We start from the raw sequence: 25,934 nt of genomic DNA, 5'->3' as shown, positions 1-25,934 counted from the left end.
CATCCTTGAATTGCAGACTATTATGATTCCGCCAAATGTTTTTTATCACCTTTTAAGGAAAAGTGACTATTAATTATAATGGGTGTGAAAGAGGGAAGTCCAGGGCCTAGAAAGCATCTCATTAGATCACATACTTCTAGCACTGAAATTGTGTAAAAATTGTACTTAAGTTTGGCAAAATGCTCTTTAGGAACCCTGGTAGTTTTGATGGAGGGCATTTAAGGTTATTTTAGAACAGCTTTGCTCTATGATGTATCAGTTTGGTTTCTTATCAGCAGTAAGCCAGTGAATCAAGCACTTCAGACGTGTGTCGTATCTGCTGAATCTCTCCGCATATATCATTCTGTTTTGGTCGTGGACTCTCCTGAACATTCCACACGCTCCCAAATCAGTTCGCTCCCTGATCTGTCACTCAGAAGCCATCCCTATCCACTGGCTGCGTTGCCAGAGTCCCGCCTCCAATATTCTAAACAGTCTGCTGTTCCTCTCCCCCCAGTCAGAACACAGAGGTCATTTGCATATCTGGCCTTTGCCTCTAACGTTCTAAACAGTTTGTTGTTGCGAGTCATTGAATGTGTCCTGAGGTAAAATACATATCCCAATTTTCCCTTAAATGGTCACTGGAGTTGCTAGGGTTCTGAAGTCGGATCAGCGCCGGAGCGGGGGACTCCGGTGCTGCTCCGGGAGTGCAACCCTGTCACCCGGAAGTGACGCGACCATGCCAGGCACGCTGGGGGCGGGGCCACAACCATCCAAGGGAAAACCATTTTCCTCGGATGACTGTGGCTCCGCCCCCAGCGTGTCCGGCGTGGTCGCGTCACTTTCGGGTGACATGCACGTCACATGCTTTGGGGGTGGAGTTCCCCCCAGGGCCCGATCCGCTGGCGGCGGGGAATGGGCCTCTGGGGCGGGGGTTTCCCCACCCCCCAGGGGGACTTGGCAAGCCTAGGAGTTGCCTGTGGGGCCTGGAGATCTCCCAGAAATCACCATGTTCCCCAGCCACAGCACATCATTTCCCCTACAGAAAATTTCCCAGCTATTACAGTGGCTGCTTTGGGCAGTGGACTCGATGGCATTATACCCTGCTGAATCCCTCCGCACCCCAAACCCTGCCTTCCCCAGGCTCTACCCCTCAAATCTACAGGTATTTCCCAACCCAGAGTTGGCAACTCTGTAACTGGCTATGGAACTGCTTTCCAGACCCTTGGAACCCAGAAGACATGGCATAGGAGAAGGTGCTTTTCTACCTTAGCTGCCACTGCAAAACCCCAAATCAACATAAGTCAGGGGTGGAGGGAACCATACCTGTTACCATGAGGCTGTCCTCCCATACTACCCACTTGGGGCAGCTGAATTACCGGAGACCAGCCCTGCCTTATAGCAAAGCAGAGGGAAATAAACATGGCTTGCCTCCCTGTTTTCCCCTTCCCTCTGCCACCCCACCAGCCACAGTCGGGACACTCACCTGGAGCTTCCTTCTAGAGCTCACTGTATTTCTTCCCACAACGGGCCTTACTCCTAGTTATTATATATTTTTCAAAGCTGGTTTAGTGGCAGCACTGCTGTGTTTATATTCTACAGAATCCCCCGAGGAAGCCTAACACGAAACATGTAGGGGATGAAAATTTTCTTCCCACTTGCAGCATTGCTTTTTCTTCGTCTCTTTGCTCCAATTGGTGTGGCCCTTCAGTCTCTTCGTGTCCTATCTGAAAATAATGTTGGGGCTTTTCTCAAATGTGTAGAAAGATTGGTCTTGTCTGTTCATGGCTCCAGGCTCCAGATTTAAGTCTGCACAGGTTTGGCCACATTGATAATTAGATATATTGGGGATGGTGGTGATCAAAGCGGTTTGAATGGGGTCTGCTTCTTCACAGCATTTGGTATTTTGATCCCAATCAAATCAATTCTTTGATTTGTTTTCAGAAAATTTACTAATTTCCCTAATAACCTTAGCTATTTCTTCCATAGGTTCTTTTATATTGCTCAGAGTAAGTGCAGTATTATATGCATAGAGTGACAAGTTCATGTTTGGGGTTTTTTTATCTGAAGTTGCTTTTGCCATTTTCTTCTTCTAATTGAGCTGGCTAAAGGTTCAGTAAAAGTAGCAAAACTAAGAGCTGGGAGTGTGGGGGCAGGGTGATGTCACTGTGTGTGACATGGTAGGCATGATGACATCACACAGAAGTTATGGTATCATATTGGGGATGTGGTGCATCGACGCTCTAACATTTCGGCCAAAACTCTGCGGTTACCATATTGTTTTGGGGCAAAATGCTAGAGTATTGAGGTGCAATGTCACCGGTGTGATGACGTCACCTCCATGTGATGTCACCGCGCCGACCACATTGACATGCAGTGAGCCTCTTTGGGGGTGGGGCTTGCCCTCCAGCCAGCTGGCCAGTGGCAGATTAAAGCCCCCCCCCCCGGCCCTACCGGTAGTCTGGCAACCCTAATTAGAACTGTTGTAGAGTGGAACAGTTCAGGAGGGTGCCTTTATAATGGAACAAGTTTCTAGTCTACTGCAACGATTATTATAGGTCTCATCTGGCTTTCACTGCATTGTCTGCTACCTCTGAAAATTCCACTTTCTGCACCACAGTATGTCATGCCTTCGTTTTTTGTTTGCATTGTATCAAAAAGAGATCATGTGGGCAATGAGGCAACTACCAAATCCCAGGTCTTGTCATCATCTCAGCGGAATTGCTGAGGCCTGTACCACCCACAATCAACTGAGCCCTGTGTTAGAAAATCTGCTGATTGAGCTTATGTAGACACATGGCCAAGGGACTGGGAATGCTCAGTGTTCATTCCACTACCAAAAAAGGGAGACTCCAGAGACTGCTCCAATTATCGCACAATCACTCTCATCCCTCACATTAACAAAATTCTGCTTAAAATTATACAACAACACCTGGCACCAGCCATTGAAAGGGAATTACCAGACGTCCAAGCCGGCTTCTGAAGGGGGTGTGGCACTCGTGACCATACAGCAAATCTGCACTGGATCATGGAGAAATCTCTTGAATATCAAAAGATTATCTACCTATGCTTCATCGATTAGAACAAAGCCTTCAACTGTGTTGATCATGACAAACTGCATCTGGTCAAGTTGATACAATCATTGTATACAAACCAGGAAGCCACTGTGTGAACACTGCACGGAGATACTGATTGGTTCAAGATAGAGCAAGGAGTATGACAAGGTTTCATTCTTTCACTTTTCCTGTTCAACATGTATGCCAAAACAATCATGAGGACGTTAGAGCTGGAAGAGTCAAAAATCAGAGTAAAGATTGGAGGAAGGAATATCAACAGTCTTTGATTTGCTGATGACACAACCCTCCTCTCAGAAACTAAAGAAGGCCTGGAATACCTGATCAAGAAAATCAAAGAAGAAAGTGAGAAATTTGGCCTTATCCTAAACATCAAAAAGACCAAGTTCATGACCACTGAGAAGAGGAGAAACGTCAAAATAACAGTTGACGATGAACAGAACCAAAACGGCAAATGCTGTGTCACACAGCAATGATGAGCATGAATTGAATATGGAATGGCAAGGACATCAGCCTAGCAACCAAATGCAGATTAGTCCGTGCTATAGTGTTCCCAATAGCAACCTATGGCTGCGAAAGTTGGACCATGAAGAAGCAAGACAGGAGGGAAATTGACTCATTTGAGCTGTGGTGCTGGAGAAGGCTCTTGCGCATTCCTTGGACAGAAAAGGAGACAAACAAGGAAGTATTGGAGCGCATAAAACCAGACATGCCATTGGAAGGAAAAATCACAAAACTGCGACTGACTTATTTTGGCCATGTCATGCGGAAGAACTCACTAGAAAAAGCAATTATGTTTGGATTGGTAAGTGGCAAAAGGAAACCTAGCCGCCAAAAAACACAGTGGCTAGATGCCATAAAAGTCGACACCAGCCTGAGCATGGAACGACTCAAAGAAACATTACAAGATTGGAAGACATGGAGTGAGCTGGCCCATAGAATCCCCAAGAGTCGGACACGAATGAATGACTAACAACAACAACAGATAGATAGATATAAAATTTACACTTTGGCAACCTTTTCCATGTACCAGCTTACTCACAGTATGCAACTCCTGTGGGGACCCACAATAAACTTGCAGGGAAGGGGCATTCCCCCACCTTTGCTTCTTTCCCTCTCCCTCCTTCTCTTTCAAAGTTCTCTCCTCTCTCTTTCTGCCCACACCCTTTATCTATCAGTCTTCCCTCATCCCCCCCTTCTCCCCTCACCCCTTCTATTTCAGTTTCCCCCCTCTTTCTCCTCCACCCCCTTATATGCAACACTCTCCCCTTTGTCCTCTCACTCCTTGTATGTCAGTCTGCCCCACACTTACCCCAGGCTCTTCTCAGACAATGTACCTCTTTCCTTTCCCCCAGCCCTTCTCAGTCTGCCCCTCTCTTTCTCTCCCCCAGACAATCTACCTCCTCTTCTTTCATCCCCCTCCCTCAGACAACCCCCCCTTTTTTCTCTTTCTCCCCCCCCCCCTTTACCCCCCCCCTTTGAGCCCAGTGGCAGCAGTGCCTGGGAGCCACTCCAAGCCCGGAGCAGCTCCTGGTGTCGGCCGCTGCCGTTGGGCTCCACCATGGCCGCCTTGGCTGGGCCCCTCCACTGTGCAGACAACACTTTGTTTAATTGGAAGGGGGGAATTTAACCTTTTAAATGTTTAACATTTAACATTTTAGAGTTTTCTGCAAACCTAGCGGGGTCCCCCAAGTTTGTAGAAAAATCTGTTTGGGGTAAGTGTGGGCCAGATCCACATGTTTAGATATCCACATATGGGGGCTGCACACTTGAGCAATCAATACATACATGTGTATTGTTTCTCACCCTTATGGGCAGTAATTGTAAATATTTGTGTAGATTGCACATGAGAGATATACCTTAAAATGTCAAAGGAAATGGAATATACGTTGTATTACAGTTGTGGCAATGAAGCCTCTGACATACCTATGCAGAGCTGTTGTGAGGTCAGAGTGGGGAAGTTTATCCAACTGAGGGCAAATTATCCTATTAAAATATCCCCCACCCAGCAAAACCTACCAATTCTAGAAATAAAGTTCCAGAGGATCCTGAGTTTTCACGAACACTCCACTAGCTCAGGACAAACATCTGTCAGCAGTGGAATGCTCGTAGTCCAGCTTCTATACAAGGAGCAAAGTAGTCAGGTTGTCTAAGTAGTAATTTTGCAGCCTGAGGAAGCTTACAGATTTATTGGACAGATGCAACCTGCCACCTCTTTGCTGGACCCTCTAACATCTTTTATTATTATTACCGTTTACTGGAGGAATGATGGGGGGTAAATTGGGGGGGGGGTGTTTAATCCTTCTTTGAGGAAACGGACTGTCCCAATTTCATTGAACAAGGCAGGAGCGGGAACTCTCCTGAAGAACATCAGATTTAGATTCCAGTGGCACCTTTAAGACCAACAAAGGTTTATTCTTGGATTCTGTTGATCTTAACGGACGAGAAGCCGTCGGAACAAGTGTGGGCAAGAAGAGAAGGCCCTCACTGGTTAACTCAGGCTAGCCCACCCACACCTAGGAGCTGAGACGAGACTCCAGAATAGGAAGACTGCAAATGTGATGAATACTCAGATCCCATTCCATCGTGGTTTTCTTTTTCAGCCTCGGGAAAATAATGATTTCTGAGCCCCAATTAAAATAAATAGTGATATTGCTGCAGAGGGCGGCTGTGAGGATGAATGAAGTAAAATGGCGGCATTCTCTGTAGCTCACATTAATGAGTTCGGCTTTAATTCAGATGCATAAATACGAATCTGGGAGTGTCAGTTGCCAACTGCCTCAGTTCAGGGAGCAACCAGAAATCTTGATGTGATGCTGACACAAATGTATTCATTGTTTCATTAGCAGAAGGGGGAAATAGAATTTGTATAAATTTTTGGACAATCTCTGGATGGAAGAAATTATGAAAAATGTGTAGAACGGAGGTAACTATTAATTAGCAATGCATAAAAATGAAAGGGGTGGCCTTGAGTGAGATCTTCTGCCTCAAAATCTGTTTGGGCTCCAGGTGCTAAAGAAGCCTGAAATGGCACCCCCCTTCTAAACATAGGAGACAGTGTTTTTGGTAGCCAGGGCCTTCTTAACAAGTTAACAGTTGTCATGGCATGAGTCATCATTTGCAGCGAGCGCACCAAGAGCTGTTGCTCACCAGCATCTTGTTTGCACAGATGGCTCCAGCAGGTGAAAACGAGGGCCGCTCCTGTCTGGGAGGCGCACCACCATGTTCGCATGCCAGGATCCAGTCCCTGCATAAGATCTGTGCCAGAGCTCAGCACGTGGAGTCGGGTGATACAGCATCTGATGCTAAAGAACAGTTTCCCATTTTCCTGTTAGGGCTTTAAGATACCCAGAAGAACATAGGATGAAACCTACCAACTCTGTAGGTCATATAACCTTGGCAACTGATACCGAGTGGTGACTGAGAGTGAGAACCGCTGAACTGCCGATTCCGATCTCTGCATAGCGACCCTGGGCTTCCTCAGTGGTCTCCCATCCAGGCACCTTGCTTGGCTTCCAGGATTGGGTGAGCCTGGGCCATCCAGGTCAGGGGACAGGAGATTTAGGTGGCCTTAAAGAGGCTCTGAGACCGTGATGGCTAAAGGGCACCTCCAGGTTCAGATACGCTGGGCCTCTGAATACGAGTCGCTGTGGGATCAATGAATAGGGGAGGTTTTGCCCTCCATACTTTACTTGTAGGTCTTTTGGGGCAGGTACCTGGTTGTACAGCATGGAAAACGGGGTGTTACCTGGATGGACCTATGGGAGCATTGAGGGATCCTGGCTGAAAACATCCTGAACCTGAAGCCAGGCATGGCTGTGTGAAGGGACGTCAGCAGTTCTAAAATGTGCTGTGTCAACACTTTGTCAAGCAGGAGTAGGAGGGATGTGTCGTCTGGCATCTGACTGCAGAATGGTGGTGAGTGGGGGGGGGGAATGCCACCTTTTCATATATAGACTAGATCAGTATTCTTAATCAACAGTGTTACGAGAACTTATCTGCAGCTGACAAGCTTCTGAATATTGCCTTTGATTAGATTCCTGCACAATTACCTGGGAGCTTCTAGAACTCGTGGGACCTACGTATTACTTATTTATTTATCTATCAAATTTATGCCCCGCCCTCCCCGCAGAGCAGGCTCAGGGCGGCTTTCATGCAAACATAAATACAATTAAAATCATACAGTTGTTTGAAATGCAGCAGATAAAACAGATACAAATACAAAGTGCTTGCGGCAATTAAAATTTTCAAGATGGCACATTTTCAAGATGGATTTCCGTTTCCCAGATGTTCTCAGATGTTCTTCTGCTCGTAATTTCTTGTGGCATCTACTTCCCAGTAGATATGGTTTAGAATAGGGTCAGTGTGCATTGGAAGGCGGATTAAACCGGCGCCATCAGATGCCAACATCTTGCAAGTGTCGCACCCCCGCCCCCAACCCGTCCCTTCCGGCCGAAAATGCGGATTTAAAAGATACCAGCAAAACACTACTACCTACTTGGAAACGCGCAGCACAGGCGGCCATGTGATCGCCGACGCGCCCGTATCCCGTGGTATGCGAGGCCCTGCCACACGGCGCATGCGCACAACTGCGCAGCTGCCTCGCCTCGCCCTTTGTCCCATCGCTTCCCCCTTGGCATGTGATTGTGGCAGGGAGCAAATGCGGTTTGGCTCGGGGGATCTGTCTGATCTAACACCGCGCTTCAATTTGCTGCGCCTCTAAAAAGCCGCACTTCTGCCGCAGCTTTTCCCGCTAGTGTGACCGGGGCCTTGTTTAGCTCTTTTTTACTCAGTTAGTAGAGAGTGACTCCCTTGAGCGAGTCTCAGAGACAGCCAGAAATCTTGTCGGAATGAATCCAATGGGGGGGGGGTGAAGGAAGCCTGAATGTTGGTCCTTCACACAGGAAGCTCTGTTTTGAAATTGCTCCCAAGATAAACTGCCTTCTGTGGAGAGTGATGGTCAAGGTAGCTGCAGTTCCCCCAGAAAGGTGAGTTGTCTCTAGAGCAGAGATGCTGGCCGGTCTTCCCAGCTGTTTATTGGTGGTGGCCGTCACTGTCCAGTCGCAGCCGACTTGTGGCCGCCCCATATGGGGGTTTTCAAGGCAAGAGGCATTCAGAGGTGGCCTCCCATGGCCTGCAGGCATTGTAGCATCCCAGGACTTCTTTGGTGGTCTCCCATCCAAGGACTAAGCAGGGCCGACCCTGCTTACCTTCCTAGATCTAATGATATCAGACTAGTCTCAGTCATCTAGGCCAAGGCAAGAGATGAGCAGAGGTGGTTTTCCATTTCCTTCCTCTGGGCTTCCTCGGTGGTCTCCCATCCAAGGACTAATCAGGGCTGACTCTGCTCAGCTTCTGGGATCTAATGAGATCGGGCTAGCCTGGAGATCCAGGTCAGAGGAGCAATTCATTAAGGCTACTGAAATGTCGGGTTCCTGCAAGGCGAGGGACCCATTTCTTTTTAAAATGGAGCCGTGTGCAGTCTAGAAGGCTGCCACTTGCCACTGTTTTCCCTGTCAATTCATGTCCCTCATCGGAGGTAAAATCCAGGATGATACATGATTTAATGGGGAGGAAGATGGGGGGAAGCAGCAAGTCTTCTTTGATTAACTGTATATTGTATGACAGAAACAATTTCCATCAACTATCTGAAATTTATTGTAAACTTTCCCAAGAAGCACAGCATGAAACGATTTGCTGTTACAGTAGCTTATGATTGGCGACATCCCTGCTCCCACAGAACTCTCTGCTTCCTTTGTGTCCCCACTTAGCATTGGCCATCTGTGATCTCCCGAGGTCTAAACACAAAAGCCATGGGGAGCCCTTTAAGTCCAGCCAAGAGTCAAACAAACCATTGCACAAGCTCTTGAGTTCTGGAGAAGTGTTCATCAGGCTGGAATTTTTTCTTCTTCAAAGGAGGGGAGTTAAAAAGATGTTTCGGGTCCTGATTTTAAGGCCTCGTCTCTATTCTGTGTAGAATTATTCGCTTCATATGATTGGTTTCTTAAGCTATGAACCTTGTGGTCTGTTGAAATTGCTGAAATCAGGTTCCACTTACACAGCCAGCCAACTGAAGAAGTCGAAGGAAACGTGTCTTCTAAGTATCTAGAACGGGCGTCTTTGCAAAGGCTGTTTGGACAATATTATGACTATGTGGACTCCTCCTATACAATATTTCCTCCTTTGTAGATAAGACATAAAGACCATGTAATCAGGGTAAAAAAGTTACACTGATTACATGGTCTTTATGTCTTATCTACAAAGGAGGAAATATTGTATCTTATGCCTTATTATAGTTAACAGTATGCACTAATGTTGTTGTTGTGACACCCCCAACTTTATAATTGTTTAATATATTGTTTGGCAATCTTTGATGGTGTTTTCTACTAGTGGAATTTGTATATTTGGGAGTTCTATGATGCTAGTCTTCTTCCCTTGTTTTTTTTGGGGGGGCTTTTCTCTCAGTGGCAGTGAGCTGCTGCCAGGAGAAAGGGTGCAGGGGCTGCCCTGGAAGGGACTTCCCTTCCACTGTTCTCCCGGCTGCAGCTTGCCGGGGCTGGGAGAAGGGTGGGGGGGGGACACACCTGGGAAGGCCCTAGTCAGCTGTTAGGTTTAAATGGCTGGCAGCCATTTAACCCGTCAGTTTCACCCCCCCTTCAAAGGAGGGGGAAGCAAAGTCAAATGGTTAAATCGCTGCCAGTCAGCCATTTAAACTTAATAGCCGACTGGCGGACCCCCCACCACACAGCTGTCAGGTTTAAATGGCTGGCTCCAAACAGCCAAATTGGTCACAAGTCTCAAAATTGTTTGGGGAAGGCGCCTTCCTCGAACATCAGTTTGCAAACTTCAAACTGGCCCCTGTTCAGGCCGAATTTCAATTTGTGAACCAGTTCGTGCCCACCCCAGGAGCTCATACCAACTACTAAGTTTTGCTTCTGATAGTCTCGGAAGAAGGAGGGAAAGTTTCATTGTTTTATCTGGGGTTTTACCACTCTGCGGGGTTAGTCCGTTAATTCAAATTTTACTTTGTTGAGTTTGTTTCCTGCTCTGCTGTTCTGCTTACATTATGTTTGGCTGTTTTGTTTGTACACTTGCAATATGGCTTGTGGGAGCGGCTCTCTAATTGGTTTTGGTGGGGTGGGTTTTGGTGTTAGCATTTATTACCTTCCTATTTTATTATGTCATGAGCCACCCAAAGCGCCTTTACTCTGAGGGGTATGATATAAATTTTAAATAAATATAATAAGATGCAGTTATCATTTTGCTGCTTCTGCTGCGGACGGGGGAATCATATGGCTCTTCCATGCAAATGCCAAAAGCCCTCTCTCTACATAGAGGCAAAGTAGCCCTTCTGGGAGAGAGGACTGAACTTAAATGATTTTATACACTTCTGTGAAGTAGAAAAACTTCACACCCGGAAGCACTTCTGCAAAGAGCTCTTAAAGGTAAAGGTTTCCCTTGCTCGAAAGCTAACTCCGTGTCAAAGTATACCTGGCCGGTATCAGCCCCCCACCACCACCACCACCGTATGAATCCTCTTCCGGCACCATCCTGCAAGATCCGTCCCATTGCGCTGCAGGCCCATGGATGAAGCGGTCTTTTTGCTTAACAAGGTTTTGCCATATTTCCATCTGACCATTTTCTCTTTTATAAGTTTGCCAGAAGTCGGCTTTATAGCCTCAGTTTTATGAGACAGGTGATAAATAATTCACTGGATGAGTGTCAGTGTGAAAGTAGGTTTTATACCACATAAAACACCACACGAATATTTAGAATGGAAACGTCTTTCTTCTGTTGAAAAGCACTGACCTGTGATCCAGAGCTCTTCTTTTTTTCGGTGTGATGGGAATAAGACATAAATTTGCTGTGCAGAAATTGTTTCCGAGATATGGAAATGATCGACCACAGACCACATCCAGTGAATTTATACCAGCCAAAGAACATCCAGGTGCTATCGATAAGTGGATAAGCCAAACTTTAAATGTGTTACCGTTATAGCGACAGCTTATCATTCAGTAATACTGTAAATGCTTACTTACAGAAAATAATACTTCTTGAAATGTGGATAAAACAAAACTGAGGACTAGTCCTGTGTGGCTGTTTGTACCACACTGGCAGCCCATTCCTGAGACCCAGATGATGGCACATTATCACCATGCTCAGCAGAGAGGAAAATGTGCAGAAAAGGCCTCACCAGAGAACTTAGTAATTGTGCTGGAGCCTATAGCAATTCCATGGCAGCATATATCTACAACAATCCTGTGACAGGCACATGGAAGCAGCCAACCAGGGTATGCTCTCCCGACATCTGACCAGAGCTGCCCATGTGCAAAATGGAACAAGTGAAGAGAGAGCACCCCGCCCCCCCCCCCCAGAAGATGTACCTTTTGTAATGTATTCAAAGCTGCCTTGAACGCAGGATCTGTTGTGAATCATCTCATAAGGAAGCAATGTTAAGCTTCATCCTGGGCTAGGATCCAAATACAGCCAATGACATCGCTAGCCCAGGAAAAGTGTATCCAATCACTTCAAGCAAGTCCCCGAGCGGGAACGATCGTGATTGGCTCTGATGCGCTCAATCGTATTGGTTGTTATGTGTATGATAGGCGTGGCTATATTAGCCGGGAAATGTTTAAAAGCAGGACAGCTGCAATGTAAAAGCTGTTCTGGCTATCAGATGTTGATCCGTGTTGGAGAAGTATTCGAGTTGAAGAATAAAGTTGTGTTCTTACTGAAATCACTCTCCGACTATTTGTTAAGCCCACGACTTAACACCTTTGTTGTGTCCAGGAGGGCCCCTTTAAAGAGCACACTCCAGGGAGCTCTACGGATTCAGCTTCATGTTTCCTGGTGCAGCCATGTTCCGTTTTGCCACATACACAGGGGAGGAGGCACGGCCATAGCTCACTCAGCAGAGACTTAACAGAACAGCCCAGATTTCTCCCACACAATCGGTTCATGTCTTGAGGATGGAGGGGGGAAGTTGTCAAAAGCGGATTAGGTGCCAGTGTCCCAAGCGAGTTTTAGCATTGACTGAGATGGATTGAGCTGCACTGTTAGATGATAAAAAAACGGGACATGAGTGAAGCTAAGATCCCCTGGACACAGCAGTGTGAAAAGGAACTAGTAAGAGACTTCTTACTTACGGCTTAACTCTTGTTCCATCCTAGGCGATGTGGTTACAGCAAAGCTAAGCAAGACCCGGACGAGGAAAAGATGCATTTTCATAATGGCCACAGTGAGTAACGTTCAGGCAATGTGCTTGTGAATCTCAGTCCTAAAGCTGCCTGGCATTATGTGCTTTATGCAAAATAATACATACTACGGCGGGGCAGCGTAGGGAGGCAAGGACTTCTGCTTTGGCGGGAGTCCTCCTGCCCTCTGCTGGCTCTGCCTGCTGCTGCCTGGCCATGCAGCTGGTGGGGGGGGGGGGGAGAGAAGTGGGGGGCAGTCAGCATCTGGCTAATGACCTAACCATGTTGCCAGTGACACCCCCCCCCCAAAAAAAAAGTTGTCTGCCAGTTTCCAGCCTTGGGCCGGCAACCATAAGTCAACCCTTGCAGAGGAAGGGAAGTCCCATTCCTTTCCACTCTGGGATCTGCTGCCCGCTCACTCTGACTCCCCTTCTCCGCCTGCCGGACAGATGGAGTCTCCTTTCCCCTGCCTCCGGGCTCTCCACCACCACTGACTCACCTTGTCCTCTCACTCACCCACCATCCTGGCCACCTTAGGTTGCCGACTCTGGGCCAGGAGATTCCTGGAGATTTGAGAGTGGATCCTGGGGAGGGTGGGGTTTGGGGAGGAGGTGGAGCTTAGCAGGGTTTAAAGCCAAATAGTTCATCCTCCAAAGCAGCCGCTTCCTCCAGGGAGCCTGGTCTCTGCATTCTGGAGATCAGTTGTAATTGTGGTCGTACAGGTCGATCTCCAGGCTCCACCTGGAGGTTCAAATAACAAATATATACACTGCAAGAACCTTTTTTGTAAATTAATGTGTTCTCTTTGTTAACTACCATCTTCTAAAGTGCATTGTGTGCTATTATAATATCCTAAAACAGGTATATATATTCATTACATGCAATAAACAATGACAATCAGTTCATTCAGTATAATAACTACCAGTCAATTTACATCCTTTTTTTCAAAGTCAAACTTTGAAAAAAATGAGGGGGGAAAAGGATGTAAATTGACTGGTAGTTATTATACTGAATGAACTGATTGTCATTGTTTATTGCATGTAATGAATATATATACCTGTTTTAGGATATTATAATAGCACACAATGCACTTCAGAAGATGGTAGTTAACAAAGAGAACACATTAATTTACAAAAAAGGTTTTTGCAGTGTATATATTTGTTATTTGACTCTTCTAACACTGCTTGGGTTGCTCCGCCTGGAGGTTGGCAACCTATGGCCGCCACTGTTTCTCCTACCCCTCCTGCCTCACAATGCCTTGAGCCCCCTCCCCATCCACAGTTCTGAAACAGATCTGGGGGGTGCCTGAAAACAGCAGGCCCCACAGCCAGTCTGAAATGCTGTCGACTCCAAAGCACAAAATGATTGTTTCCTTTGGATTGCAGAGAGGAAAGAACACAGCCTCATCCCTGATACTAGTTCCAATGTTTCAAATATGTTGGAAGTAGGAATTGTCAAATTTGGTCAAAAATTGGTTTTCTTGGCATTCTTGACAGGCTGCCAGCAATGCCTACTTTGGAATTCTCTCCTTTGAAGTGTTTTTCATGGGACTGGTTAATAGTTTTAGTGTTACGTAATTGAGGAGGTTTTCTGCCAGAACTTCAGCCTTTATGCCTATGCGTGTGCGTGTGTCTCTGCACACAAGTGTGTGCCGTGGGAGGAGAAGCAATGCTCATAGTGTCATGTTCATAATGAACAAGATAATCTTCCCTCCACACCTCTCTTCCAATGAGCTCAGGGCTAGCTCTGTTATCTTTATCCATTTCTACTTGTAATACCTGGAACTCTAATTGTATTCTCAGTTAAATTGCCCGGAGTCAGGACATACATCGACCCACATACTTATGAGGACCCCAGTCAAGCTGTCCATGAATTTGCCAAGGAAATAGAAGCATCGTGTATATCAATTGAAAGAGTGATTGGTGCTGGTAATGAGAGACATCCATCTTTTTTCTCTGTCTTTTGTGCTGTGGTGATGGTGGGGCTGACTTGATGAATGTTCAGACACAAAGAAATGTCCAGTTATTGCAATGGGAAAGGATGGTTTGGGATCCTGTTACTGAGAAAACAATGTGTGAAGGGGAGATTTCTAACCAAGAATGAAATCAGAGTAACGTATTTTATTAGCGCCAATGAAGCAGACACAGAGGCTTTCAAGCTCACCACTCTTCATGGGGCCAGATGTTAGCAACGTTTCAAAACACAGGAGGGTAGAAGGCAGGTTGTGGAGGCCTGGCCGTGGTGTCGTGGTCCGATTTGGCACTCATCCTCTGTGGGACCCAGCAGGCAGCTAAGGTCACATCACTGCTGAGGTGTGGAGTTACGGCTGGGGTTGCCAGCTGCCTGGAGGGGAAAAGGGCCCTGCTCCATTACTGGAGATGGCATGTGGAGAAACGAGCAGCTGAAGCTCTTCATGGCAGGGAGATCAATAACAGCATCTGAAAATTAACATCCCACGAAGCCTCTATGGAAGAGACTGGATGTTTTCCTTCAGCCTTGTTGGCAACCCTGGTTACTGCACACAGTCCCTGGGCATCTTTCTGTCTCCTTCATTCTTTGTTCTCGTGTGGAAATACAGAAACTGCCCAAGGCCATCCATAACTGAAGTCAGCTTGGTTTTACAAAGGCTCATACTCGACTAAATGTTTGAGTCCGATGGCACCTTTAAGACCAAGGAAGTTTTATTCAGAGAGTGAGCTTTCATGTGCAGATGGCCATTTGTCTGAAGACAGGTGCCTGCACATGAAAGCTTATACCTTGAATGAAACTTGGTTGGTCTTAAAGGTGCCACCGCTGGACTCAAACTCTGTCCTGGTGCTTCAGGCCAAGACGGCTGCCCACCTGGACTAAATGTTGTTAGTCTTTAAGGCACCGTTGGACTCCCGTTTTCTTTTGCCACAATAGATTAACACGGCTTCCCTACTGGAATAAACAGTTGAGAGACATGCTGTTTGGAGACCTTACTGAGTGGCTCTTTGGCATGTATCTGTTGCAGCTGAGGCACATACATTTCCCATTTAATCTTTGTTGCACTGCTCTAAATATGGCTGTCTCCTGAAGTATACATGGGCTTTGAAGAAGAACTTTTAACAGGAAGTCATGGATATGTATACTTGCCACAAAACTGAGGACAGTTCTCCATCTTATGGGTCCATCCTCTCTTCAGCTCCACCTCAGATGGCTCCTGCAGAGCTGCCTGTCCCTATAGAACCTTCTCCAGAAAGTGGGGGGCAGCCTGCCAAATAGCAAGCGATGCAGGTCTTGCCTCCCGCCTCTCTTTGCATGCATGCTCAGAAGAGGTGAGGCCATGCAGTCCCTTCGCGTCTCTGCCCTTCAGTTTGGGCACAGGTCTTGGGTCCTGGGTCCTGCCCCCAGCTGCTTTGATTGGCTGCCTCTCATCCTGACCTCGGCATTAGTGAGGTCATAGGTCATAACTCTGACTATCCCTCTTCTAATCAAATGGCTCTGAGATCGGATGAATTTTCTGAGCCATGCTTGCATGGCAGTGCGTTCCATGTCCAGAAAGCTTTAAACCACTGCTCTAAACTGAGCATGTATTTTGATTAGTGCTTCTGCTCTTTGAAGACTTAAGAACTCATTTAACGTCTTTCTCGTTTAGCTGTAGATTGCAACCAGACCGTAAAACAAGATGTTAACTCCAGTATTAATTTCTTTCATCGTAGGTGAATTTGGCGAAGTTTGCAGCGGGCGTTTGAAAGTGCCTGGGAAGCGAGAGCTGCCAGTGGCCATTAAAACCCTGAAAGTGGGCTACACCGAGAAGCAGCGGCGAGATTTCCTGGGGGAAGCCAGTATAATGGGGCAGTTTGACCACCCCAACATAATCCACTTGGAAGGCGTCGTCACAAAGAGTATGTACTTGCTGCTGACGAAGGCTTTAATTAGAGGTGTCTTGGGACCTGAAATCAGTCCTTCTAGCTGGTATCTCAGTGAGATCAAGCAGATCCTTATGGGGGATCTGCTGGCACCGTGGTAATCAAGTCATTTGCATTGCCCTCTCAAGCATGCTCTATCAAGATCAGTAGCCGTGTTAGTCTGTCTGTTGCAGATATCTGAAGAAGTGAGCAGTGACTCACGAAAGCTCCTCCCCTGCCACATATTTTGTTAAGTCTAATCAAATGGCTCTGAGATCGGATGAATTTTCTGAGCCATGCTTGCATGGCAGTGCGTTCCATGTCCAGAAAGCTTTAAACCACTGCTCTAAACTGAGCATGTATTTTGATTAGTGCTTCTGCTCTTTGAAGACTTAAGAACTCATTTAACGTCTTTCTCGTTTAGCTGTAGATTGCAACCAGACCGTAAAACAAGATGTTAACTCCAGTATTAATTTCTTTCATCGTAGGTGAATTTGGCGAAGTTTGCAGCGGGCGTTTGAAAGTGCCTGGGAAGCGAGAGCTGCCAGTGGCCATTAAAACCCTGAAAGTGGGCTACACCGAGAAGCAGCGGCGAGATTTCCTGGGGGAAGCCAGTATAATGGGGCAATTTGACCACCCCAACATAATCCACTTGGAAGGCGTCGTCACAAAGAGTATGTACTTGCTGCTGACGAAGGCTTTAATTAGAGATGTCTTGAGACCTGAAATCAGTCCTTCTAGCTGGTATCTCAGTGAGATCAAGCAGATCCTTATTGGGGATCTGCTGGTACCGTGGTAATCAAGTCATTTGCATTGCCCTCTCAAGCATGCTCTATCAAGATCAGTAGCCGTGTTAGTCTGTCTGTTGCAGATATCTGAAGAAGTGAGCAATGACTCACGAAAGCTCCTCCCCTGCCACATATTTTGTTAAGCATGTTCTGTGGCTTTATCAGGTTGAGAAACTAGACTATCAAAGTGAAAAATTTGTTTTCTTGGGCCATGGCTAGAACAGATTCACAGATCCCTTCATTACCTTCACATTCCCATAGGAGGTGATGCTGTGACCTGTAGATTTTTCCAGGTGACATCTGGGCGAAGGTGTGTGTGTGTGAGTGAGTGTGTGTGTGTGTGTGTGTCTCCTTTCCCAAAGAGCAGCTCCTCTCCCACTTCAAAAAAGTAAGCCAAACACTTGACATTTAGGGGTGGGATGCTCAATCACTCGCCTAGTCAGTGCTCAGCCTGCTTATTAATTCCGATCATCTGAGTCAAAAGTTCATAAATTGATAAATAGTCCAAACATGTTCAGTTTTGTAAAAAAAGGAGACTGTACACATATACTCTGCCACCTCAAAATTGTTAAAAGCAAAAAAAAAAAAGTTTTGTATTTTTGAGATAAAACTTCCTACTTGGGTGCCTCTTTATCCCTTATGGCAGCATCAATCAGTATTTATTTATTTATTTATTTTATATTCTAATTTATATCCCGCCCTACCCTGCCAGAGCAGGTTCAGGGTGGCTTACACAAAATAAAATACAGATTAAAACAATCTGATCACAAAAGCCATTAAAACAATCCATTAAAACAATACAGTATTAAATATTACAGTGCTAACGATGTTATTCCAATATCATAACAATGGGTGAGTGCATACCATATGGTGTTCATTTCCAGCATTGATCTTACTCGGCGCGCACAGGCTGATATTCATTGATAGCTGGCCAGCAGTGCAGATTTGTAGAAAATTGCATATCACTCTGCCTCATGGAAATTGTACCATTCCCCCAATATCACAAAAAATATTTTCCAAACTTCTAAAATACAAAGAGAGAGAGAGAGATGTTTTGGGAATTATGTTACTGCCCTGTTTCTAGCACACGGTATCCAAACTAAAACCATATAGGATTCTTGTGCCACCATAATACATGCTGCTGACTGTACAAGTCCAAAAACCAGGCAGTTTATCCACCCTATGTTTTATATACAATGCACTGAACAGTACTGGTGCGAAGTAGAGGTGAACTGTAATAGTTCTGTGCTTGACAAGGGCACTCTCGTGATCCAATAAGGACCCTTGGGGAATCTCTGCATTCTTTTTTAGTGATTGAGAAGATTTAGTCCACTAATTGCACAGACACAAATGTGGTTACAAACTGCAAACAAGTTTCAAATATGTTTTACAACTATACACCAAGTCACAACCTGTTTGTGCCTGAAACACAGGTAATGAGCCGTGCTGGCTTGGGGGCATGCATTACAAAATTCCCAAGCCAAAGATATACACAGAAATCACTGCTTTGGGCTGTTTACACTGATTTCCCTGAATGGGAATACAAAACCAGAATTCTTGGGAATTATCCCACAACCAGCCCTGAATAATCCGGGGAGGGGGTGCTTTTTCACATTTGGGTGCCCACCAGCAGTGCAGCAGGTGCTTGTGCTTTTCTTTGATCCTACTAAGTTCCCAGGCAGTGGCGTTCTCCCTCCCAATCAGATCCTTGCAAGTGTGCACCCAGCTAATCACTTTTGGAGATGAGCTGCAGAGAGCTGCTGTTTTTCTTTGTGAGAACAGATCTTTTTTTATCTTTGCAAGAATGATGGGAAGCACCTTATTCGGGGGCCCGTAGAATCCTACTCCTTGGTCCAATTCACTTGAGACCTGAAAGTTCTTCAGTGGACAGGCAGCACTGGCTTCCTTGCAGCTGTGGTGTCATTTGGTTGATAAACAGCCTCTCCAGCCCCGCCCTACCCCGAAGTCCTGCATGGAGAGTCATGGCGAAACTGAGGCTCTTGCTTGCTGCTGCTTCCCTCCCATCATGGTAGGGCTGGAGCCCTTTTCCCCCGTCCTCAAGGAGGACAGCTGGGGGTGGACACCTTGTTGAGGGGACTCAGAGGTCCTCGACCACTTGGAACTTGGGGGTTCATTGGTAGACATGCAATACTGCTGCAATTTTTGCGTCACTTGGCTTTAAAAGAGCTACTTCCCCCCCCAAAAAAGTCACTCCTTCCTCACTTTGTGAAAGGAAACGAGGAACAGACCACATGAAAGAAGGATGGCAAATGGAGAATTTTCCGTGGAAAAGTAGAACAATGTTTATTGTTGACCAGTCACAGTAAGAGTAGGAAAAAGAAATGAATGCAGGCTGTTTTTTTAAAGAAAAGAAAAGAAAATGAGATGGTGGGGGCCACTGCCATTTCCCCCTGACAGGAATCAGTGGAGAAAACTGCATCTGTGCCCAGGGGGACCCACTTCAGAGGTCTGTAAAATCAAACCCCGTAGTCCAGTTAGCTTGAAACTTGGGGGTGTCTAGATGAGAGAGGAGCAGTGTTCCCTCTAAGCTGAGTTAGTGTGAGCTAGCTCACAGTTTTTTAGCCACCGGCTCACAGATTTTTGTCTTAGCTCAGGACAGATAGCCCCAGAGCAAACTAATTTATGCTGCAGCCAAATCGCTCACTCACAACTTTAATGCCAGTAGCTCACAAAGTAGAATTTTTGCTCACAAGACTGCACAGCTTAGAGGGAGCATTGGAGAGGAGACTGTGAACTTGGCAAAGTTGGTGCCATTATCTTTATGAAAAGCTGCCCTAGACTCTCCCAACAGATTCCCCACTGAAAGTAATGATCCGGAAGCAACTTAACCTGAAAATCCAGACAGATTTGAATCCTGAATCAGCGATGTCCTACATGAACACAAGCAAATACATGAAAACCACCCCCCCCCCGGTCATCCTTGGATATTTTTCCCCACGGTGCACACCCCCCTCCCTCGTGCGGTGCCGGCACTGCTGTTCTCAGTGTTCAAGTGACACTGGGAGCAAAAGGGTCAGGGTGGTCAGCCAGAGGGACTCAGCTCCTTTGTAACTCTTGGTAAGTTCAACTGCCAGTCGCAGTGGTGCTGGCGTCGTCATCATACTTACCCCAAGCATTTCGTTGCCCCTGCCACCAGCAGCCAATAATGCAGGACAGGAGAGGGTTATGTACAGCTTGACTATCAGAAGACAGAAAGTAAGTTGTATGATGTGTGACTCCCTAGACTCTCCCAACAGATTCCCCACTGAAAGTAATGATCCGGAAGCAACTTAACCTGAAAATCCAGACAGATTTGAATCCTGAATCAGCGATGTCCTACATGAACACAAGCAAATACATGAAAACCACCCCCCACCCACCCTCCGGTCATCCTTGGATATAAAAGTATAATTATTTTTTTCACGGGGTTGAAGTCAAAACAGAGCTTCCATTTTCAGCAGCAGCCTCCTGTTTCTTACGAAGTTCATCTTCTCCTTTACATGTTCCATCCTATGCATCTTTTACATGGCAGCGATACCCTGTCAGTCCCCCCCCCCCGGCCTCTGTACTGATGCCAAGGTCACTGGTTCAGAAAGGCTGATGCTTGCTGATGCTTTTTCTTGCTGCAGCTCACCTTCATTGAGTTCCATGTTCTCTGATAGCATGCTAATTTATTCAGCAATTATTCTCCACCTGCAGCAGGCAGATAATGAAGCGGAAGGGCAAGGGAAGATGATTTCCTTGTGACTGAAATGGAGGGAGGAAGCCAGACATGAGACGCCTACAGGAGGTGGTGTCACAAGGAGGTGCCATGTGTCTTGGAGCACTGCCTCTCAGTGCCCGAGGGAAAGGATCCGTGCCATGCCACTCGGCTGTGGCATCCTACTAAAAGGGGGTGCGTCATGCAAGCCACTGCAGTCTGCAGAGATTTCATGATAAATGGCTAGACGACCAAAGCGCTTACCTTACATGACTCGTTTGTGATGCCTGAGCACACCTTGAACGAGAAGGCTCGCTCTCCTGCCAGGAAGCGCTTTGGGCTCTTCCATTTCCCTCCCCGTATGTACCTATTAAACGGTCCCTCAGAGGAGGGGGGGGGATTGCTGCACAAAGCGGCTGGAGCTTGTTGGGGAGAAGCCAAGCAACCCTCCTAATCTCTGTGAGAGCCAGGGCACTTTTTTAAAAAAAAGAGGTGCCAGAGCTCTCTCTAGAGGGAAATGAAGTTTTCAGTCTTTAAAATAATTTTTTTCAAAGAGTTTCCAGAACTTCCTTCCAGCGCGTTCCCCCAGAGAAAAAAGCTCTGGGGAGAGCATACCAGTTAACTTCTTTCTGGAAGTGAGGAATGACTTCCTGCAGTTTTACCTGACCCAAGAGAGTACATCTATTTTTTTCTCGTGACTTGTGGATTGGAATCCCATCTCCACTTTTAGGAGAATGGTCAGTTTCCCTCCACAAATGTTGCTTCGCCAATTTAGAAAGAAAGCAAAACACTGCCTAGCACTGAAGAAGTGAACAGCGACTCACGAAAGCGCCTACCCGGCCACATTCCATAAGGGACTCCTGGATTCTTGCTCCTTTCCACTGCTACAGACAGACTAACACAGCTACTCATTTTGATCTGCTGCCTGCCACTGTGGGTCTTCAAGGGGGGTGGGAGGGGGGAGGTCTGTCTTGAAATCCATGACCAGAACAGGTCCTTGCAGTGGGAAACACAAGCGTTATGTCAGGTGTGTTCTGAGGGAAATGCGTAATGTGTGTGTGGACAATGCAAGACATGTGGGTACGTGCTTCTTTAAACTGCTGCATGCACTCATTTGGGAGTCTGGGCAAGTTCTGTGAGTTCAAAGAACTGTGGGGACCACGTCCGATCCCCAAGCATCGAATAAATCCACGTTTGAATCAAAGTAGAAGTCTGGGCAAGTTCTGTGAGATCAAAGAACTGTGGGGACCACGTCCGCAGCAGAGACATCCATTCCAAGAAACACCCATGTAATGTCAGTATGGTTCCTCCTGCCCTGAAGCTCACTCCCGCCCACGGCCAGTGAATGTACTTCTCGGAGTGATTGTGAAGGTAAAAAGAGACCAGGAAGAGGGGAGAAGTTTGCTGTCCTGAGCTCTAAATGTAATAAGCAGAGAGCTTCATTTAAGACTTGTTTTAAGCCAATCCGCTCTTTCTTTTTCTCTGCACTTCTCTTTGCTAGCTAATGAGAGCTGATCCAAAGCTGTACGTGTCCTGTTAGAATGTCACTGAATTTAAGTGAAAGGAACTAACGAGAGGGGGATGGGAGGGGAAGCGCAGCCGAAAGGCTGCCAGGTTACACAGCACTCAATAGCAGCTAGCTGACACGTCCATTCCAAGAAACATCCATGTAATGTCAGTATGGTTGCAATGTGAGTCCTCTGCCCTGAAGCTCACTCCTGCCCACGGGCTAGTCCCTCACCAGCGAATGTGCTTCTCGGAGTGATTGTGAAGGTAAAAAGAGACCAGGAAGAGGGGAAGAGGGGAGATGTTTGCTGTCCTGAACTCTAAATGTAATAAACAGAGAGCTTCATTTAAGTCCTGTTTTAAGCCAATCCGCTCTTTCTTTTTCTCTGCACTTCTCTTTGCTAGCTAATGAGAACCGATCCAAAGCTGTACGTGTCCTGTTAGAATGTCACTGAATTTAGAAGGGTTGGAGCGAGCCACCTTAATCATTGCTGCCTCATCCTGCCAGACTAGTAAGAAATTAAATATAAAAGCTGAGCATAGATTATAGATAATTACCATTAAAATGAATCAGTTATGAAAACTAGATTAATGTGGTTGAAAAAAAGTAAACCATGATTATTCGTATCAACAAAAGGATGGCAAATCCTCATCCTGCCTTCTGGGTCTCGATTGAACTTTTTATTTTCTTTATTCCCAGAGCACTCCTGTGATGCATGCACGAATGATACTTATATTCAGCATTACAAATAGGGAGTACGCACGCACCCTACTTACCCGCCAAGGATCAGAGTTCACTGCCAGTGCAGGCGTGCTCGCAGGTGCAGATCCATAGTAGCCTGGTAGAGTTATGATCCCATTGAAGGATGGAAAGGCTTCGCATGGCTTAGAACCAGCATATAGGAAGGATGCCTTCTCCTCTACAAAGCTGCCCGACGGCTACGGCCCTCTTCTGAGGCACTGCTTGGAGTGCCCCCACCTTCTGAGGCTGGACAGGTGGCAAGCCGGCAGGGGGCCTTCTTGTTTGTGTAGGGTTGCCACTGGTCCCTACCTGTTCCAGGTGGGGGGCTCCAGGCCGCTGTCCCGGAGTCTTCGGCACATGCACACCGATGTGCCCAGCGTGATGACATCACCCAGAGGTGACGTCGTGCAGGGCACATTTCTGGGGGATGCTCTAGCCTTTGAGGAAACAAACTCTATGGTTACCATAGAGTTTCTCTCTCTCATATGCTAGAGCGCCCCCCCCCCCGGCACCGTGCCCTCGCGGATTTCACACCCTCCTCCAGATGATGTGGATGGGGCTGCTCAGGGCAGGGCTCTCCCCCCCCCAGCCAGCGGAGTGGCAGATTGGGCCCCCCGAAAGTGGGTAAACCCCGCCCCCATGGGGGGGGGGTGGTGACCCTAGGTTTGTGGCACCAAAATTGTGGGACTTCCTGGCTGAAGAGCTCCCCCACCACCACCACCACACCTAGTATTCCCTCAAGGACCTCATCTCCTTGCCCTGTTGGAATTGCTGGGCCTGTGTCCCTACAGATGCCTTTCACTTTGGATTTTAATTGGTTTTTATGATGTGTTTTATAAAGCTCTGCTTTTAACAGTTAGCCAACTTGATGGTCCTGATTGGGCAGAAAGGAAGGAGATAAATTTTGCCAGTCAGTAAGTTGCTAATGAAAGCATCCATCCCCTCCTTGGGCCATGAGTCACAGCTGCCAAGTAGGAGTCTGGCCGAGTTGGGCCTTGTGTGTGTGTGAGAGAGAGAGAGCGAGAGATGAGGGGGGTGGCTAGCCTTGAGCCCTTTTGGTGACTCCTGTTGGGAAAGAGAGGCCAGCCTCAGCACCCAGTCCCCGGTTCCTTCTCTGACCGCAGACAAGAGGGGACTTGTTTCTGCCCAGCTCCCCTTTCCTTCTGCCCTTCCCTTTCTGGGTCTCCTTGCTCTGCCCACCAGCAGGTGCTTCCTTGTAAGGCCTTGCGCTAGGGGTCCCCAACATGGGGCCCAGGGGCACCATCACACCCACTGGCAACTCTTCTGGTGCTGTCAAAAGTTCTGACAATGTGGGTGGGGCCAGGCCCAGCAGGGCCTCTGATCAGCCACTGGAGAGCTGATTGGCTGTGCGGGTATTTTAATAATTGCTTCGGGATCAGCTGCCACCGCAGCGCAAGGAACTGAGTGCGTGAGGTTACCAGCTCTGGGTTGGGAAATACCTGGAGATTTATGGGGGGGTGGAGCCTGAGGAGGGCGGGGCTTGGGAGAGGGGAGGGTCCTCCGTGGAGTACGATACCAGAGAGCCCGCCCTCCAAAGCGGCCATTTCCTCCAGGGGAACTGATCTCTGTTGCCTGGAGGCCAGTTGTAATCCTGGGAGATCTCCAGCCACCACCGGGAGGTTGGCAGGCCTCTCTCTCTGTGTGTGTGTGTGTGTGTGCTCCCTCTCTCTCTCTCTGGCTCTCTGTGTGTGTGTGTGTGTGTGTGTGTGTGTGTGTGTGTGTGTGTGTGCACGGACAAGAAAATATTTTAAACAATGTATATTTTAAAAGGCATCCTGTGAAAACAGAGCTGTTGCCTGAAATATTGAAGATTTACTATAAGAGTTATTTATTTTATTTTATTGGATTTATACCCCACCCTCCCGACCAAAGCAGGTTCCGGGCGGCACGATAGTTATACAGCAGAGTTATGCACTATAAGAGTTATTTTCCATAGAGTTATGAACCCACTTTGAGAGGCAGTGTGGTGCAGTGGTTAAGAGAGCGGCAGACTCTAATCTAGAGAACTGAGTTTCACTCCCCTCTCCTGCACAGGAAGCCTGCTGGGTGACCTTGGGCCAGTCCCAGTTCTCTTAGAGATCTCTCGCCCCACCTACCTCACACGGTGCCCATTGTGAGGAGGGGAAGGGAAAGTGATTGTAAGTTGCTGTGAGATGCCTTCAGGTCGAGAAAAGTCGGGTATACAAACCAGCTCTTCTCCTGTTCCCTGACATTTTGTAGTTGGCTCCACCATCTGTAGTGGCCATTTTATTAAAAAGAAGAAGAAGAAGAGGAGGAGGAGATTGGATTTATACTCTGCCCTTCACTACCCTAAGGTGTCTCAGAGCGGCTTAGAAACTCCTTTCCCTTCCCCTCCCCACAACAGACAGGTACGTGCAGGCTCAAAAAGATTGGAGACACCTGCCTTATGCTCACCAACAGGCTCTTAAGAACATAAGAACATAAGAGATGCCAATGTTGGATCAGGCCAATGGCCCATCCAGCCCAACACTCTGTTATCACACAGTGGCCAAAAATACCAGGTGCTACCAGTGGGGCCAGGACACTAGAAGCCCTCCCACTGTTGCCCCCCCCCAAGCACCAAGAATACAGAGCATCACTTGCCCCAGCCTGAGGGTTCCTACCTATACCTTGTGGCTAATAGCCACTGATGGACCTCTGCTCCAGATGTTTATCCAACTCCCTCTTGAAGCCATCCATGTTTGTAGCCGCCACCACCTCCTGTGGCAGTGAATTCCATGTGTGAATCACTCTTTGGGTGAAGAAGTACTTCCTTTTATCCGTTCTAACCCGACCACTCAGCAATTTCATGGAGTGCCCACGAGTTCTTGTATGGTGAGAAAGGGAGAAAAGTACCTCTTTCTCGACCTGCTCTATCCCATGCACAATCTTATAAACCTCAATCATGTCAATTATTTTATTGGATAAATTATTTTATTTATTTATCTTACTCACAAACAGGCCTTTTTCGGGGTCAAAGGGAACATTTTGGGCTGCCAAAGCAAGAACATCTTACTCCCTTCCCCGGATGGTTGGCGTGGAAAGCCAGTTCCCGGCC

The 25,934-nt window shown here is 47.1% G+C and overlaps 1 protein-coding gene across 1 annotated transcript in view; it reads left to right on the top strand.

Annotated features, from left to right (window-relative positions):
- Positions 1–25,934, top strand: part of EPHA5 (EPH receptor A5) — a 274,966-nt gene that overhangs the window by 215,198 nt on the left and 33,834 nt on the right. Inside the window, exons 9-11 of the mRNA XM_015418676.1 lie at positions 12,224–12,291; positions 14,050–14,175; positions 15,931–16,116. Of these exons, the coding sequence (XP_015274162.1) occupies positions 12,224–12,291; positions 14,050–14,175; positions 15,931–16,116 (380 nt within the window). The remainder of the gene's footprint in view (positions 1–12,223; positions 12,292–14,049; positions 14,176–15,930; positions 16,117–25,934) is intronic.

This window comes from Gekko japonicus, unplaced genomic scaffold (assembly GCF_001447785.1).
Source record: "Gekko japonicus isolate JY-2015 unplaced genomic scaffold, Gekko_japonicus_V1.1 scaffold583, whole genome shotgun sequence".
NCBI classification, from domain to species: Eukaryota; Metazoa; Chordata; class Lepidosauria; order Squamata; family Gekkonidae; genus Gekko; species Gekko japonicus.
The sequence above is the reverse complement of the archived record's forward strand: the minus strand, read 5'-3'. Positions and strand labels throughout refer to the sequence as shown.